The following is a 17,291-nucleotide window of genomic DNA, read 5'->3' as shown; positions in this document are numbered from 1 at the left end:
GTAACGGGTCCTTCAGTCACCCACCCAAACAACCTAGCCTTGGTGCTGCCCCTAGGAAGTGGGCAGCACCCCTTGACCCCAGTCCAGGAACGGCTCCAGATTGGTCAACGGGACCGGTACTTCGCTGCCGTTGCGGCCGGGCGGACTGCCGGAGCCGTCATCATCTCCGTCGCGGCCGGGCGGACTGCCGGGGCCGGTGGCAGGGCGGTGACAAAGGTGAGGCCTGGGGACCCCTGGTCTAGGTCCTCCCCCACAGACGCTGCAGGCTTCGCTACCGGTAACAGGGGTAACGGGTCGGTGGATCACTGCGGCGGCCTCTTCCGGGAACCAAATGCTGCCAGAGTCCTGGCGTCCCTGCTTCCACAGCCGCGGTTCACATGCGGCCGGACGCCATCCCGTCCCCCTTAGCTTCTTTTAGCACTTCCTTCTTCAGGGGGCGGGGCTCCACGTTCGCGCCTTTCCTGCTCGGGGAAGACGCTCGAGCGGGAAATTCTTCGCGCCAAAGATGGCGGCTTCTGAAATTTTTCGGCCGGGCACCTCCGGCGGTCACAAGGCGCACCTCTACCAGACGGCAGAGCGGTAAGATCCTGTTCGTGACGCCAAGTTGTCACGGGCGGAGGAGGGGACGCCGCGCTCTCCCACTGCTCGGGTCCGGCTACCGCGGCTGCTGCGGCCTGCTGCTGCTCGGTGGCTCGAGCGATGGGCCGGATACCGGGGACTCTAGCGGCGCTCCTCGCCCGTGAGTGAAAGGGGGTTTGGGTGTGGGGATTGTTTATTGTCCGTGACGCCACCCACGGTTGTGGTGATTGAGTGTACACCACCGCTGCTCTGGCTGGGGATCCCGGGAGTGATGGTATGGAGCAGCCAGTTGTTGTGTTGCCCCTCCGTGGGTTGGGGTTGGTGATCCCGGGGCCCAGTGATGGAGTTGGGATGGTGGACAGGCGGACTATGGGGCCTGTGGAGGTGCAGGGGCAGCGCTGTGCCGCACGGCACGGAGGTACTCACTCAGCCAGTAAACACGACACAGTTCTCGGTAAACAAACGGCTGGTTGGACGGGTCCCTCGGACGGTTGCTGTTGTTGTTTCTCCCCTGACCCAGTTTAGTGAGATAAGTCCTTTCTTTCGCCTCAGTGCACCCTCCTCCTGCGTTCCGGCTTCCAGCTGGCTCCCCGGTTCAGTACCGGTGGGCCACCGCCCAGCCCCGACTACCTACGGTTCCACCAGCTGTCTCCCCGGCTCCCTGCAGACGGCCACTACCGTCTGCCGGACTCTCTGTACGAGGCCCTAGGCTCCAACCTAGGCCCCTGGCTATGTCTGCCTCTCTGCAGACCTTCTCTCTTCCTCTCCTAGGACTTGACTGGGCTTGTTTCCTGCCTCAGGCCAGCTCACTCCTGGGTGGGCGTCCCCATCTCCTGACTCCGCCCACCTGGTGTGTCAGTCTGAGCCCGAGGCAGAAAGCAGGTCACTTTGGGGATGTCTGCTGTGAACTGCTGGGGGTGGGGGTGTGTGTGTTGTTACCTGTGTCCCCTGGCTTGTCCAGGGCGACACATCTACTCTATTTACAACGCAGAGAGGGATATTCCCTAAGCCTCTCTGCTCCCTACCCCTATACTCAGACAGGGGAATTCCTGTACTCTGTAAAAAAATGAGTACAGATCTTCGCAAAGCAGCTTCTAAAGGAGTATGAATGGCATGTGAAACAACACTGCGGCATAATATTGGGGAGAAGCAAAATAATGAATTATATTATAAACATGTATAACTGCAATGCCTTGAAGGATAACTAAATATAAAATAATTTAATTACTCTTTAATTATAAATTCTATAGTAGGGTATTTGCAAATGATTTTCGAAACTGGACAACCGTTTTACATTTGTGATGAAACATGTTTTACCGTAGAAATGTTTGCAGAACGAAATTACCAAGCAGAGGCATTATTTTATTTTATTCCCACATTTCCCTTAATACATTGATGATTTCACATGACTGGCGGGTAAAGGCGAGCCCGAATGCCCCTAAAGGGAAGCGTTGAGTCCCTCCTCTGCTGTACTCCACTACAATAATGCAGCCGTTCAGTGTGCCATGTCTTGCCTCGGACGGTGACATTACAGCCTGAGATTGAGATTTTTGGGTAATAAAAATATCATAATGGAAGGTGGAACGCGCCCCTAAGTACAGGATTGATATATGCCTGTCTTTAGAAGCGAGCTGAAAAAGTCAAGGAGTGTTGTTTGCAGGGTTAAGATGAATAAAAACTGGCTGTTTCTTCCAGACTTCCAAAAACAGCGCCACATCTATCCACAGGTTATGTGTAGTATTGCACCATAACCACTATTTGCTACAATAAATTTATGGGTCTGTTTCTGGAATTAAAAAAGGCATTTTTTTATCATGGCCAACCCCTTTAAGGGGAGTTTGTCAGCAGGTTTTTGCTACCTCATCTGAGATCCTGATTCCAACGATGTATCACTTAGATTACTGGCTACAGCCGTTCTCACATAATCAAAGAATTCAGTTTTAAGCATGTGCACCCACACCGGGCCCTCAATAGAGAATGTGCATTGACTATGAGGTGTCAGTCACAACAAGGGGTTGTGCCGCACCAGGGTGCATGCAAGTTTCTAGTCCTGTAATGTTAATCAAAGTGTAATTAAGCCATTAGTTTAAGTAAACAATATCACACTCACAGATAAGAGAAGCACAGTTGCTTTTTGTTTTTTAACCCCTACAGCATGCTGTCCTCAGCAAAAACCTGCTGACCAATTCCCTTTAAGTGTGATGGGGTCTTGTTTAGATATTATGCAGCTTTGCTGTTAGATTGCTTTGTTACGGAACTGTTATTTGGTCACTGTATGATGGTATTATTTGAGCATAGTATGATGGTTTTTGCTTACGCATTGTATGGCACTGCTGCTAAGGCAGTGGACAATATATATACCTGTATATTGCAGTATATTCGTCAGTTATGTATAATCATGTTTTCATTGGCTCGGGTCAGATTTGACACAGATTTTGGGTACAGTTTCCACTCTGAAATCTGCTTAATATTTGACCACAATCTGAATCCTGTTAATATGAATGGGGTTTTTGAAAGTTTTTTCACATGAATTGGAAAATTCCTATTCAGATGTTTGGCACTGTCACCAGAAAACATCCACCACAAAAATTCTGCACGGAATATCAAAGGAGTATCTAGGGCTAATTCTTTTATGGGTCCTCAGTAGTGATAAGTGAGCACTACCATGCTCAGCTACTCAGTACTCATAACTAGTGATGAGCAGGCACTACCATGCTCGGGTGCTCAGTACTCATAACTAGTGAAGAGCGGGCACTACCATGCTCGGGTGCTCAGTACTCATAACTAGTGAAGAGCGGGCACTACCATGCTCAGGTGCTCAGTACTCGTAACTAGTGATGAGCGGGCACTACCATGCTCAGGTGCTCAGTACTCGTAACTAGTGATGAGCGGGCACTACCATGCTCAGGTGCTCAGTACTCGTAACTAGTGATGAGCGGGCACTACCATGCTCAGGTGCTCAGTACTCGTAACTAGTGATGAGCGGGCACTACCATGCTCAGGTGCTCAGTACTCGTAACTAGTGATGAGCGGGCACTACCATGCTCGGGTGCTCAGTACTCGTAACTAGCGATGAGCGGGCACTACCATGCTCTGGTGCTCAGTACTCATAACTAGTGAAGAGCGGGCACTACCATGCTCGGGTGCTCAGTACTCGTAACTAGTGATGAGCGGGCACTACCATGCTCAGGTGCTCAGTACTCGTAACTAGTGATGAGCGGGCACTACCATGCTCAGGTGCTCAGTACTCGTAACTAGTGATGAGCGGGCACTACCATGCTCAGGTGCTCAGTACTCGTAACTAGTGATGAGCGGGCACTACCATGCTCAGGTGCTCAGTACTCGTAACTAGTGATGAGCGGGCACTACCATGCTCAGGTGCTCAGTACTCGTAACTAGTGATGAGCGGGCACTACCATGCTCGGGTGCTCAGTACTCGTAACTACTTATGAGCGGGCACTACCATGCTCAGGTGCTCAGTACTCGTAACTAGTGATGAGCGGGCACTACCATGCTCAGGTGCTCAGTACTCGTAACTAGTGATGAGCGGGCACTACCATGCTCAGGTGCTCAGTACTCGTAACTAGTGATGAGCGGGCACTACCATGCTCAGGTGCTCAGTACTCGTAACTAGTGATGAGCGGGCACTACCATGCTCGGGTGCTCAGTACTCGTAACTAGTGATGAGCGGGCACTACCATGCTCAGGTGCTCAGTTCTCGTAACTAGTGATGAGCGGGCACTACCATGCTCGGGTGCTCAGTACTAGTAACTAGTGATGAGCGAGCACTACCATGCTCGGGTGCTCAGTACTCGTAACTAGTGATGAGTGGGCACTACCATGCTCAGGTGCTCAGTACTGGTAACTAGTGATGAGCGGGCACTACCATGCTCAGGTGCTCAGTACTGGTAACTAGTGATGAGCGGGCACTACCATGCTCAGGTGCTCAGTTCTCGTAACTAGTGATGAGCGGGCACTACCATGCTCGGGTGCTCAGTACTAGTAACTAGTGATGAGCAGGCACTACCATGCTCGGGTGCTCAGTACTCGTAACTAGTGATGAGCGGGCACTACCATGCTCGGGTGCTCAGTACTAGTAACTAGTGATGAGCAGGCACTACCATGCTCGGGTGCTCAGTACTCGTAACTAGTGATGAGTGGGCACTACCATGCTCAGGTGCTCAGTACTGGTAACTAGTGATGAGCGGGCACTACCATGCTCAGGTGCTCAGTACTGGTAACTAGTGATGAGCGGGCACTACCATGCTCGGGTGCTCAGTACGCATAACTATCAGATTGGATGCTCAGATGGGCGTGAATCGAGTATAATGGAACTCAATGTGAAACTCAACCATTTTTCGGAAAAATGCTTGACTTCCCCATTAACTCCCATTATACTCCGTACACGAGTTGCGTCCATCCGAGCCCCTGAACATGGTAGTGCCCACTCATCACTAGGTCTTAGGCTGCTTTCACACTTCCTTTGTTTTGCATCAGTCACAATCCGTCGCCTTGAGGAATTACAGTATCCTGCAAAATATTTTGCAGGACTCAGTTTTTTTCACCATAGACTTGTATTAACGACGGATTGTGACTGATGGCCTTGTGTTCCATCCGCTGCGTGACGGATCAGTCGTTTACTGACTGACCGTCAGGCGGCAGCAACGCTGACTGTAACATTTTTTTGTGTACTGCTGATCTTTTTTTTTTTTACTGTAAGCATGCGCACAGTAAAAAACCATGATCGACTGAAAATTCAGTTCCAGTGGCCAGAACGATCAGCTGATCGGCCGGCGGCGCCTTTTGTGAGTGTTAAAATTATACCCTTAAATATATTTTTCTTCAAATACGTAAAAGCGCATGAAAGAAAGAACTTCAAAAATAAATGTATTTTATCTATTAAAATGGTTGCCAAAATTCAGTTACAGAAAGGAAAAAATAATATACTTCATTAGCTTACGTAAAGAGTTCAATGAGTCCATACAAATCAATAGAAATCTTCATCCATTTCACCTTGGTTCCCAAATAGAATCATGTTGCAGGGCTGACAGGCATGTTTTGCTTCTTGGATCGGGTGGCCGGACTCTGCAGCCTCGACATGTGTGGATTGACTCTCGGAGCAGGAGTGAGCAGCCACCCCCTCCCACCGTGTGTTGTATGACAACTGTCCAATCCATATAGGGTATTTCAGCTGAACACAGTTACACATGACATAATCACTAGAAGCTTCCAGATGGAAGGACATATACAGTTAGGTCCAGAAATATTTGGACAGTGACACAAGTTTTGTTATTTTAGCTGTTTACAAAAACATGTTCAGAAATACAATTATATATATAATATGGGCTGAAAGTGCACACTCCCATCTGCAATATGAGAGTTTTCACATCCAAATCGGAGAAAGGGTTTAGGAATCATAGCTCTGTAATGTATAGCCTCCTCTTTTTCAAGGGACCAAAAGTAATTGGACAAGGGACTCTAAGGGCTGCAATTAACTCTGAAGGCATCTCCCTCGTTAACCTGTAATCAATGAAGTAGTTAAAAGGTCTGGGGTTGATTACAGGTGTGTGGTTTTGCATTTGGAAGCTGTTACTGTGACCAGACAACATGCAGTCTAAGGAACTCTCAATTGAGGTGAAGCAGAACATCCTGAGGCTGAAAAAAAAAGAAAAAATCCATCAGAGAGATAGCAGACATGCTTGGAGTAGCAAAATCAACAGTCGGGTACATTCTGAGAAACAAGGAATTGACTGGTGAGCTTGGGAACTCAAAAAGGCCTGGGCGTCCACGGATGACAACAGTGGTGGATGATCGCCGCATACTTTCTTTGGTGAAGAAGAACCCGTTCACAACATCATCTGAAGTCCAGAACACTCTCAGTGAAGTAGGTGTATCTGTCTCTAAGTCAACAGTAAAGAGAAGACTCCATGAAAGTAAATACAAAGGGTGGTGGCATGCAGAGCCCAACTCGCGAAAATTGTGTCACTGTCCAAATATTTCTGGACCTAACTGTATATATATACCATGTCAGCACTTATGTATATTCAATATGGATATCTTAATATTTATTCCTTATAAGAAACTTTATCGATAAGCTATGCCCTCCAACATAAACAGAACTGTGAACATATATAATATGTCCTACTATAAAATGTTTGATAACTAGATGTATTAATTTTAATGTTCTTACAGTGAGTGATCAGCTGATCGTTCACAAAAGCCGTCCGCCAATAAAATAGTAAAAAACAAACAAACAATGGATCGTTGTTTTGCAGAATCAGTCACATCAGGTGTGCCACTATCTCATCAAGACTGCAGTAAGCATGGCCTCCTGCAAAAGTGCAGTAGCAGACGAGCGCAGCAGTGGCTGTCGTCATTGATCCTCACCCTCCATGATTCCGTGCCTTTTTCTCTGCAGAGACTCCTGTGCTTTCCTGCTTTATGTTGAGCCTTTTTTTTTTTGCTTTGAAACAAGTAATAAAATATAAAAGCATAAAATAAAAAAAAATCCTCTAATCACAATCATCTTCAAGTCTTTTCAGGTCTAAGTGAAGTGCACATGAATGGTTTGTACCTATATATAATTTAATGTATGTCTCGTCTGGCAGGACCTCTTTGCTCTGGACCTTGAGCCGTACAGATACAGTGGAGTAAATATGACCGGCTTCCGGCTTCTTAACATTGACAATCCTCAAGTGTCATCCGTGGTCGACAAGTGGTCAATGGAACGTCTACAAGCGCCACCCAAACCGGAGACAGGACTTCTAGATGGAATGATGACAGTGAGTATAAGAATATAACTACTATAATGCTGCCTCTATGTACAAGAATATAACTACTATAATACTGCTCCTATATACAAGAATATAACTACTATAATACTGCCCCCTATGTACAAGAATATAACTACTATAATACTGCCCCCTATGTTAAAGAATGTAAATACTATAATACTGCTCCTATGTACAAGAATATAACTACTATAATACTGCTCCCTATGTACAAGAATATACCTACTATAATACTGCCCCCTATGTACAAGAATATAACTACTATAATACTGCCCCCTATATACAAGAATATAACTACTATAATACTGCCCCCAAGCTGTGAGGTTGTGTGTGAGCAGTTCTCCTGATGTCTGGAGCAGGCCCAGGGCGGAGCCCCCCTGGGCGGGGAAGCTCCCCAGGCAAGGCCCAGGCTTCCCGGCCTACACTGGGACACGGCTCCCAGGCCTCTTCCATTGGGAATACCACCCCCAGAGTCGCTGTGAGACCTGTGAATGTAGCACAAAGCTCCAGCAAGAAAGGAGAACCTAAGGAATATGTGTGTCATCTTTTGGGAGGAAAACCAACTCCAAGTGCAGCGAAGAAGCCAGAAGTGAGTAAAGACATGCAGCAAATTGTGCAGTGTTGTGATTCCTCCAGAGAACCCCCGGCAGGCTCCAGCCGGCAGATCAGCCTCCATCACCATCAGGTGTGCAGCTCAGCTCTCCGGCCCGCAGACAGAGGACATCTTTGGAGAAGCAGACCCTGCAAGAAAATCTCCAGCAGCAGCATGTGGTGTCCAACATGGCGAGCTGAGGCCGCACGAGGTCGCAGTCCGGTGCCAGCGGTAAGCAAGTTCCGGTGCCTAGGTCCGGCAAGGCCACCATGAAATCATCTGTGGTGGAGGCCTGTGACAGGCCTGTATTCAAAGTCCCTGCACCTGTGATCAAGCCTGAAGCTGTGGATACGGTGTGTGTACCCGAGCCGCAGCTAGCGGGTGAGATGCCTGGACTCGTCAGAAGACTGGGTGAGTTACAGTCGATGAAAGGCATGCTGCAGGCGGAGATAGACTGTCTCTATAATCTGAAGGCCACTAATCCTGACCTGACCTTTGTGTGTGACCAGAGACTGAACAAAAAGGGTTTGGAGCTGGCGAGTGTGGTGCAGGACTCTGTGCTGGAGAGTATGGGGCCTCTAAAGGAGTCCTATATGACCCAGGAATGTTTGGCCTCCCATACGCAGGACTGTGCTGTGGAGACCAAGACCCCTGATGTGCAGTCAGAGGCCGCTCTGGACGAGACCCTCCCGCAGCAGACGCGACCGGTGATACAGGCTGCCAGATTCTGCTTTCTGGATGGGACACAACTGCAGCTACAGGAGTTTACACCTCAGACAGTGGAGGCACTACAAGTTCCAGAGTGCCCCGCACAGGACCAGGACCTTCCATGTGTGACTGTTTGTGCTGCTGAGGCCGGTGCACAGGCTGGGGATGGTGTCGTTGTGCCTGTGGGGTCGGGGGCTGGAGGGGATTCACAGTCTGTGATGGACATTGCACAGTGTGATGATAATGATGCTGCTCATGTTGATGTGCATGAGATGAGAAAATGACTTTCCCCATTTGCTATCTAACCAGCAAGGAGTGCCAGCCCCCCCTGCTACAGACCCTCGTCAGCCCAGGGTGACCCGGCAGGTGCCCCCAGGAATGCCTGGAGCCGCGGCGCCCCATCCTTCACCTCCGGCGCCCATTATACCATCCAGACTTTCAAGCGTATTAATGTTGTGCGTTTTAAGTACATAGGTCCCAAGGAGGTTCTGCCACAGCGCAGGTATGTGGTGAGGGAGCTGCTGGGCCGCCAGATGGGGTTTGTGTCACGTGAGATCCTGGCGGTCTCTAATCTGCAGGACGGGCAGGACTATGACGTCAGCTTTAAGCTCATGTCTGACCTGGACAGGTTCTGGGCCGATTACCCCAAGTTCCGGGACACTGAGGACTGGCATGAATTTTTGTTGGTCCCTATTTCCAGACCAGATACTGTCACTGTGAATGTCACCTTCTGGAATGAGGCCGTTCCCCCACAGGACATCGAGGTGTGGCTCCGGAGGCATTGTGACCTCTTCTCTGGCCTCACCAAGGTCAGAGATAAGGACGGTATCTGGACTATGAGGTGGAAGGTCCTGGTGAAGCTGAGGCAGTATAATAATATCACTGCCCACCTGCCCAACTCCTTCTTCATTGGGAGGGAGAAGGGGAGATGTTACTATCCCGGGCCGCCCCGAAAGTGCTTCAAATGTGGTAAAACAGGTCATCTGGCTAATGCCTGTACCGTGGTGAAGTGCAGCCTGTGTGGGGCAATCGGTCATGTTGCTGCAGATTGCCGGGACGTCAGGTGCAACCTCCGTGGTAGGATGGGCCACCCTCACAGGGACTGTCCAGACGCCTGGCACAACATCTGCAGAGTGTTCCCTGATGAGGATGTGATGGCAGGGGCAAAGGCTCAGGAGGTGGTGGCAGAGGCTCAGGAGGTGGTGGCAGAGGCTCAGGAGGTGGTAGCGGAGGCTCAGGAGGAAATTTTCACATCAGGAGAGGTAGTGCCCAACCCAGATATCCCCCGGGAGTCCGCTCAGGTAATACCAGAGCAGGAGGGTGAGGAGGGGAACATGGAGGTCGTCCCTCAGGCCCAGCAGTCTCAGGTGGCCCACCCTTCGGCATCTGTGCCTGATGACTGGACCATTAGTCAGAATAAAAGGAAGAAGAAGGACACGTCCTCCCGTAGACCTGAGGCTGCATGTGACAGGGCTAGTAAGAAGGTCCAAAGCTCAGTGGGTGTGATGGTCGTGTCCAACAAGTATGGGGCTTTGTCCCATGATGATGATGATTTTGAGAGGGAATTGGAGACACTTGAATGTGACAGGGACATAGAGGACCATCCCCCGCCGAAGCGGAAGCCTCTATCTGTAGACCCTCAGGTAGAGTCTGCCGTGGACACCGGTGGTGGACAGAACGTATCGAAGAGTATCACTCTGCTCCTTCTATATATTGTATGGTGATTGCTGAGTTTCATTGACGCTTCATTCCCCCACATGTGTGGACTCGTTAATTTATTTCTGTATTTGATCTGATTATTTAGTGCTGGTGTCTGTGTAACCTCAGTGATTTGTGACTTGTATTAATGGGAGTTTTTGTTTCTTATTCATGTATTTATGGGTTGTTATTTTCTAATAAAAATTGCCCCCTATGTACAAGAATATAACTACTATAATACTGCTCCTATGTACAAGAATATAACTACTATAATACTGCTCCTATGTACAAGAATATAACTACTATAATATTTTCCAATGTGGATATTGCTCTGAGTTTTTGTATGTGATCTGATTTTACGCTTTAGCTTTGCTCTGTAATTTGGAAACTTTTTCTATTGTCTGTCACATAAAAGGTTGTTTTTTTCCTTTGTTGCTCTTCTGTTTTGCTCTTTACATACCATTGCTCCTTCTATAGGCGTCTTTCATCTTTCTCTGATCATTCCTTTATGCCTCGCTTTGCTCTGACCATGCTATAGACCCATCTGCATTAGCGAGACGATAAAACAAAACTCCCCACAATGCATAAACCAGGCCTTTATTTAGAATTTGCAGTGACATTAAAACATTATTGCAGCGCCAGCGTTATTTCCAGTTTAGGAATTGATTAATAGTCCCGTGCATCTGTTGTGCTGTGATGATAATGAGGTCGTAGATTTACACAAATGTCCCGTGTCTCGCAGCCTTAATAAACATGCAATTATTATTAACTATCTCTGCACCACTTCATTTGTTTCCTCATTGTCATTAAAATTGTATTAGTCCAGTTTCTGTAGCCATTATTCTGTAATGATGGTTCAAGAGAAGATAGATCCTGCCCTTTGATCGGCATGTATGGATTCATACTTATCTGATTCTACAGTATGCCCTACGGCCGGCATGTATGTATTCCCACTTATCTGATTCTACAGTATACCCTCCGGCCAGCATGTGTAGATTCACACTTATCTGATTCTACAATATGTATGCCCTCCGACTGGCATGTATGTATTCACACTTATCTGATTCTACAGTATGCCCTCCAGCCGGCATGTATGTATTCACACTTATCTGATTCTACAGTATACCCTCAGGCCGGCATGTATGGATTCACACTTATCTGATTCTACAGTATGTATGACCTCCGACTGGCATGTATGGATTCACACTTATCTGATTCTACAGTATGCCCTCCGGTCGGCATGTATGAATTCACACTTATCTGATTCTACAGTCTGCCCTCCGGTCGGCATGTATGAATTCACACTTATCTGATTCTACAGTGTGCCCTCCGGTCGGCATGTATGAATTCACACTTATCTGATTCTACAGTGTGCCCTCCGGTCGGCATGTATGAATTCACACTTATCTGATTCTACAGTGTGCCCTCCGGTCGGCATGTATGAATCCACCCTTATCTGATTCTACAGTGTGCCCTCTGGTCGGAATGTATGGATTCACACTTATCTGATTCTACAGTATACACGCTCTGTTCAGTCCATGATGCTCTTCACATGTTCTGGGGGGGGAGGGTTGTGGGGTGTTTTTTTGTTTTTTTTTGCGCATCTTTGTGCTCCTTTTGCTCTGTAGCTGTGGAGGTGACATGTTAGTAGTCGTCGGAATGGTTGGTGTTGGCGTTCGGCATGCTCAACACTAAACACTAACGCTAATCATTATGGCTTTGTCCATCCGTGACAGTTTTGAGGATTCTTTACTATTTGCTGCCAGGCTTTAAAGAGTAAAATTTGCACAATTGCAACATATATTTCCCATAGAAATTGTGTTAAAATGTATTTATGCTAAAAGCAAACATAATGGAAAAGAAAACAAGGTAAAAATAGAAAACGTGCTTCCCGTAATTCCCCCATTCCTGTTGGAAAATGTCATTGTAAGCCGGAGCTCTTCTGTCTAATGAGGCATCATTTCATTATCTCCGCCGCCTCTGCCTATACAAATGTTTCATTGTGAAGACTTATTGGTATAAATGTGCGATGTATGATAGCTATTACCGCTATAATAAATGGAAAAAAGAGCCATGTGGCCCCTAAATCACCCGAACATGTTATCTATGGCACGCGGCACCCTTCACTGCCTTCTAGATTTTATAAATGGCAATATGGGAATTCAATGGGACATTATAGAGGGAAAAATGACAAATTCTAAAAATCATACGTGATTAATAAAGCGATTATAAAACTATTAGCTAACTTTTTCAAAAAGGAAGTGAAGGAGATTTTGCCCACCGGTGGATTTTTTTTTTTCTTAGCCATTCCCCTTTTATTTAGTGATTCTACCCAATATGTGTGTATGGAGAACAAGTACAAAAGTTTGCCGGAGCTATAAATTTTGGCTTTAAAGGTCCAGTCACACTAAGCAACTTACCAGCGATCCCAACAACGATAGGGATCGCTGGTAAGTTGCTAGGAGGTTGCTGGTGAGCTGTCACACTGCGACGCTCCAGCGATCCCACCAGCAACCTGACCTGGCAGGGATCGCTGGAGCGTGGCTACACGAGTTGCTGGTGAGCTCACCAGCAACCAGTGACCAGCCCCCAGTCTCCTAGTTACAGCACACATCAGGTTAATTAACCCGATGTGTGCTGCAGCTAAATGTGCACAGAGCAGGGAGCAGCGCACAATGCTTAGCGCTGGCTCCTTGCTCTCCTAGTTACAGCACACATCGGGTTAATTACCTGATGTGTGCTGCAGCTAAATGTGCACAGAGCAGGGAGCAGCGCACAATGCTTAGCGCTGGCTCCTTGCTCTCCTAGTTACAGCACACATCGGGTTAATTACCTGATGTGTGCTGCAGCTACATGTGCACAGAGCAGGAGCCGGCAGCACAGGCAGTGAGAGCGGCGGAGGCTGGTATCAAAGGTAAATATCGGGTAACCAAGGACAGGGCTTCTTGGTTACCCGATGTTTACATTGGTTACCAGCCTCCACAGCAGCCGGCTCCTGCTCACTGCACATTAGTTGTTGCTGTCTCGCTGTCACACACAGCGATCTATGCTTCACAGCGGGACAGCAACAACTAAAAAATGGCCCAGGACATTCAGCAACAACCAACGACCTCACAGCAGGGGCCAGGTTGTTGCTGGATGTCACACACAGCAACATCGCTAGCAACGTCACAAAAGTTGTTCGTTACCAGCGATGTTGCTAGCGATGTTGCTTAGTGTGACGGGGCCTTAAGACTAGAAATGAGCGATCCTGCTGAGGATCGGATCGGGTCGGGATTGCCGAACCCACCTGGGTTCAGTGATCAGATTGACGATCCTAGCCGAACCCATTGACTTCAATGGGAGGCAAAACTTATGTGTTATAAAATGGTGTAGGGTGGGGGGGGGACAAAAGGAAAGAATAAGGCAGTACATACTTACCTAGTCTCCCCGCAGCTGCAGCGCTACTTCCGGGGCCAAGAATTATCCCTCATACATATTCACTGATTTCCCCGCCCACCGGCCTCTCTGATTGGCTTATAATAATAAGTTTTATTTCTATAGCGCCAACATATTCCGCAGCGCTTTACAATTCAGAGGGGACATGTTCAGACAATATAAGACAATACAAAATAACAAAATTAAAATACCAGGAGGAGTGAGGGACCTGCTTCTAAGCTTACAATCTATGAGGAAATAGGGGAGGCACAACAGGTGAATGGGGGGGGGGAAAGCTTGTTATATATGGTCCAGCCATCGATTTAATAGGGGGTTCAAAACCAGCTGCATGAACCAGTCATTGGCCAGAATTTATACAAGTCCAGGGGACAAGAATTGGAAGTACATTTTATGAAGGGCAGAGAGGGACTAGATTAGATCAGGGCGGTGAGGTGATAGGCTAGTCTAAAGAAATGCATTTTTAGGGCCCGCTTAAAGGTGTGGATGTTGGGAATTAATCGGACTGCTCTTGGTAGTGTATTCCAGAGCATAGACGCAGCTCTTGAGAAATCTTGAAGACGGGAGTGGGAGGTTCGAATTGTTGAGGATGTCAGTCTTGGGACATTAGCAAAGCAGAGGGCACGGGTGGGGTGATAGACAGAGATGAGGGAGGAGATGTAGGGTGGTGCAGAACTGTGGAGAGAAGGGGTGGGGTGATAGACAGAGATGAGGGAGGAGATGTAGGGTGGTGCGGAACCGTGGAGAGGAGGGGTGGGGTGATAGACAGATGAAGGAGGAGATGTAGGGTGGGGCGGAACCGTGGAGAGCTTTGTGAGTGAGAGTGATAAGTTTATGTTGGATTCTGTAGCGGATAGGCAACCAGTGCAATGACTGGCACAGAGCAGAGGCATCGGGGAAGCGGTTGCAGAGGAAAATTATCCTGGCTGCGGCATTCAGGATGGATTGGAGAGGGGAGAGTTTAGTAACAGTGAGACCAATTAGTAAAGAGTTATTACCCAGGCGAGAATGAATGAGAGCGACAGTAAGAGTTTTTGCAGAGTGAACGATAAAAAAAGGTCGAATTCTTGAGATGTTTTTGAGGTGGAATTGGCAAGAACGAGCAAGTAAACGAATGTGGGGAGTGAAGGAGGGATCGGAGTCAATATAACCCCAAGACAGCGGGCGTGCTGCTGGGGCGTAATGGTAAAATCACACACAGAAATGGTAATATTGGGTTTCGGAAGGTTAGGAGAGGGAGGAAACAGAAGAAGTTCAGTTTTAGACAGGTTTAGTTTTATATTGTGGGAAGACATGATGTTGGAGACAGTGGACAGACAATCGCTAGTATTTTGTAATAATGCAGGGGTGATGTCAGGAGAAGATGTGTACAGTTGGGTGTCATCAGCATAGAGATGGTACTGGAAACCAAATCTGCTGATTGTTTGTCCAATAGGGGCTGTGTATAGAGAGAACAGGAGGGGGCCTAGGACTGAACCCTGAGGAACCCCAACCGTAAAGGGGAAAAGGAGGAGGCAAAAGATACAGTAAATGAGCAGTCAGAGAGGTAAGAGGAGAACCAAGAAAGAACGGTGTCCTTGAGCCCGATAGAGCAGAGCATAGTGAGTAGGAGCTGGTGGTCTACAGTATCGAATGCAGCAGAGAGATCCAGGAGGATCAGCAGGGAGTAGTGACCATTAGATTTAGCTGCTAGTAAATCATTAGAGACTTTAGTAAGAGCAGTTTCAGTAGAATGTAAGGGTACCTTCACACTTAGCGATGCAGCAGCGATCCGACCAGCGATCTGACCTGGTCAGGATCGCTGCTGCATCGCTACATGGTCGCTGGTGAGCTGTCAAACAGGCAGATCTCACCAGCGACCAGTGAACAGCCCCCAGCCAGCAGCGACGTGCAAGCGACGCTGCGCTTGCACGGAGCCGCCGTCTGGAAGCTGCGGAGACTGGTAACTAAGGTAAACATCGGGTATGGTTACCCGATGTTTACATTAGTTACCAGTGTGAGCAGGGAGCAGGGAGCCGCGCACACTGAGCGCTGGCTCCTTGCTCTCCTAGCTACAGTACACATCGGGTTAATTAACCCGATGTGTAATGCAGCTACATGTGCAGAGAGCAGGGAGCCGCGCACACTGCTTAGTGCTGGCTCCTTGCTCTCCTAGCTGCTGTACACATCGGGTTAATTAACCCGATGTGTACAGCAGCTACATGTGCAGAGAGCTGGAGCCGGCACTGGCAGCGTGAGAGCTGCAGAGGCTGGTAACTAAGGTAAATATCGGGTAACCACCTTGGTTACCCGATGTTTATCTTGGATACAGCTTACCTCAGCTGTCAGACGCCGGCTCCTGCTCCCTGCTCGCTTCATTTGTCGCTCTCTTGCTGTCACACACAGCGATCTGTGTGTCACAGCAGGAGAGCGGCTTTGAAGAAAACGAACCAGGGCTGTGTGTAACGAGCAGCGATCTCGCAGCAGGGGCCAGATCGCTGCTCATTGTCACACACAGCGAGATCGCTAATGAGGTCACTGCTGCGTCACAAAAAGCGTGACTCAGCAGCGATCTCGGCAGCGAGCTCGCTGTGTGTGAAGCACCCCTAAGGAGCGGAAACCGGATTGTAGAGGGTCAAGGAGAGAAGTATCTGATAGCGGATTAGACGGGAGTGGACTTGGGCGTTCCAGGAGTTTGGAGATGAAGGGGAGATTAGAGACAGGTCTGTAGTTAGCGGCACAATTTTGGTCCTGGGATGGTTTTTTAAGTAATGGGTGTATGTTGGCATGTTTGAAGGAGGAAGGAAAGACACCAGAGGAGAGAGAGAGATTGAATATTTTAATTAGGTGAGTGGTGACAGCTGGGGTGACAGATTTAAGGAGATGTGAGTGAATAGGGTCACAGGTGCAGGTAGTAGGGCGAGAAGATGCGAGGAACCTGGTGACTTCTGTGACTGGATCAAAGAGTGAAAGTGAGCTAGATGAAGTGTGAAGGCTTCATTCAGACCGTGCCCCCACTCACTCTGACAGCATTATACCAGTGTAAAATAAATAAATAAATAAATTTTAAAAATACCTTGCGGTTCACCTATATATTGATACCAGCACAGATAAAGCATACGGCTACAGGCTGCAGCCCCCAGCCATGCACTTATTTTGACTGTGTATCAAAATAAGAGGAACCGCATGTGGATTTTTTAAATTATTTAAATAAATAATTAAAAGACACCGGCGTTAGATCCCCCCCAAATTTTGATACCCAGCCATGATAAAACCCAACAGCCGAGGGCTGGTTGTTATGATCCAGAACAATGGAAGACCACCACAAATCATTGGCAAAAGGTGACAAGAGCATTGGCAACTAATCTGGCCGCCATCCCCTTACTAACCATCACAACTAGAAGTAGCCGAGGGGTGAACTAACATACTGTGCACCGTGAACCCAGCCGGAGAACTAACTATCCTAAAAGGTAGGAAAGATGAATAACTCTCTGCCTCAGAAAATAGAC

At 48.1% G+C, this 17,291-nt stretch overlaps 1 protein-coding gene across 5 annotated transcripts in view; it reads left to right on the top strand.

The window, feature by feature from the left end:
• GRIK1 (glutamate ionotropic receptor kainate type subunit 1) overlaps window positions 1-17,291 on the top strand; it is a 473,929-nt gene that overhangs the window by 294,959 nt on the left and 161,679 nt on the right. For all 5 annotated transcript variants that reach the window (XM_075335032.1, XM_075335029.1, XM_075335031.1 and 2 more), the window contains exon 6: window positions 7,188-7,361. In XM_075335032.1, coding sequence (XP_075191147.1) covers window positions 7,188-7,361 — 174 coding nt within the window. The remainder of the gene's footprint in view (window positions 1-7,187; window positions 7,362-17,291) is intronic.

This window comes from Anomaloglossus baeobatrachus, chromosome 2 (assembly GCF_048569485.1).
Source record: "Anomaloglossus baeobatrachus isolate aAnoBae1 chromosome 2, aAnoBae1.hap1, whole genome shotgun sequence".
Classification (NCBI taxonomy): domain Eukaryota; kingdom Metazoa; phylum Chordata; class Amphibia; order Anura; family Aromobatidae; genus Anomaloglossus; species Anomaloglossus baeobatrachus.
This window is presented reverse-complemented; position numbering and strand designations above follow the sequence as displayed.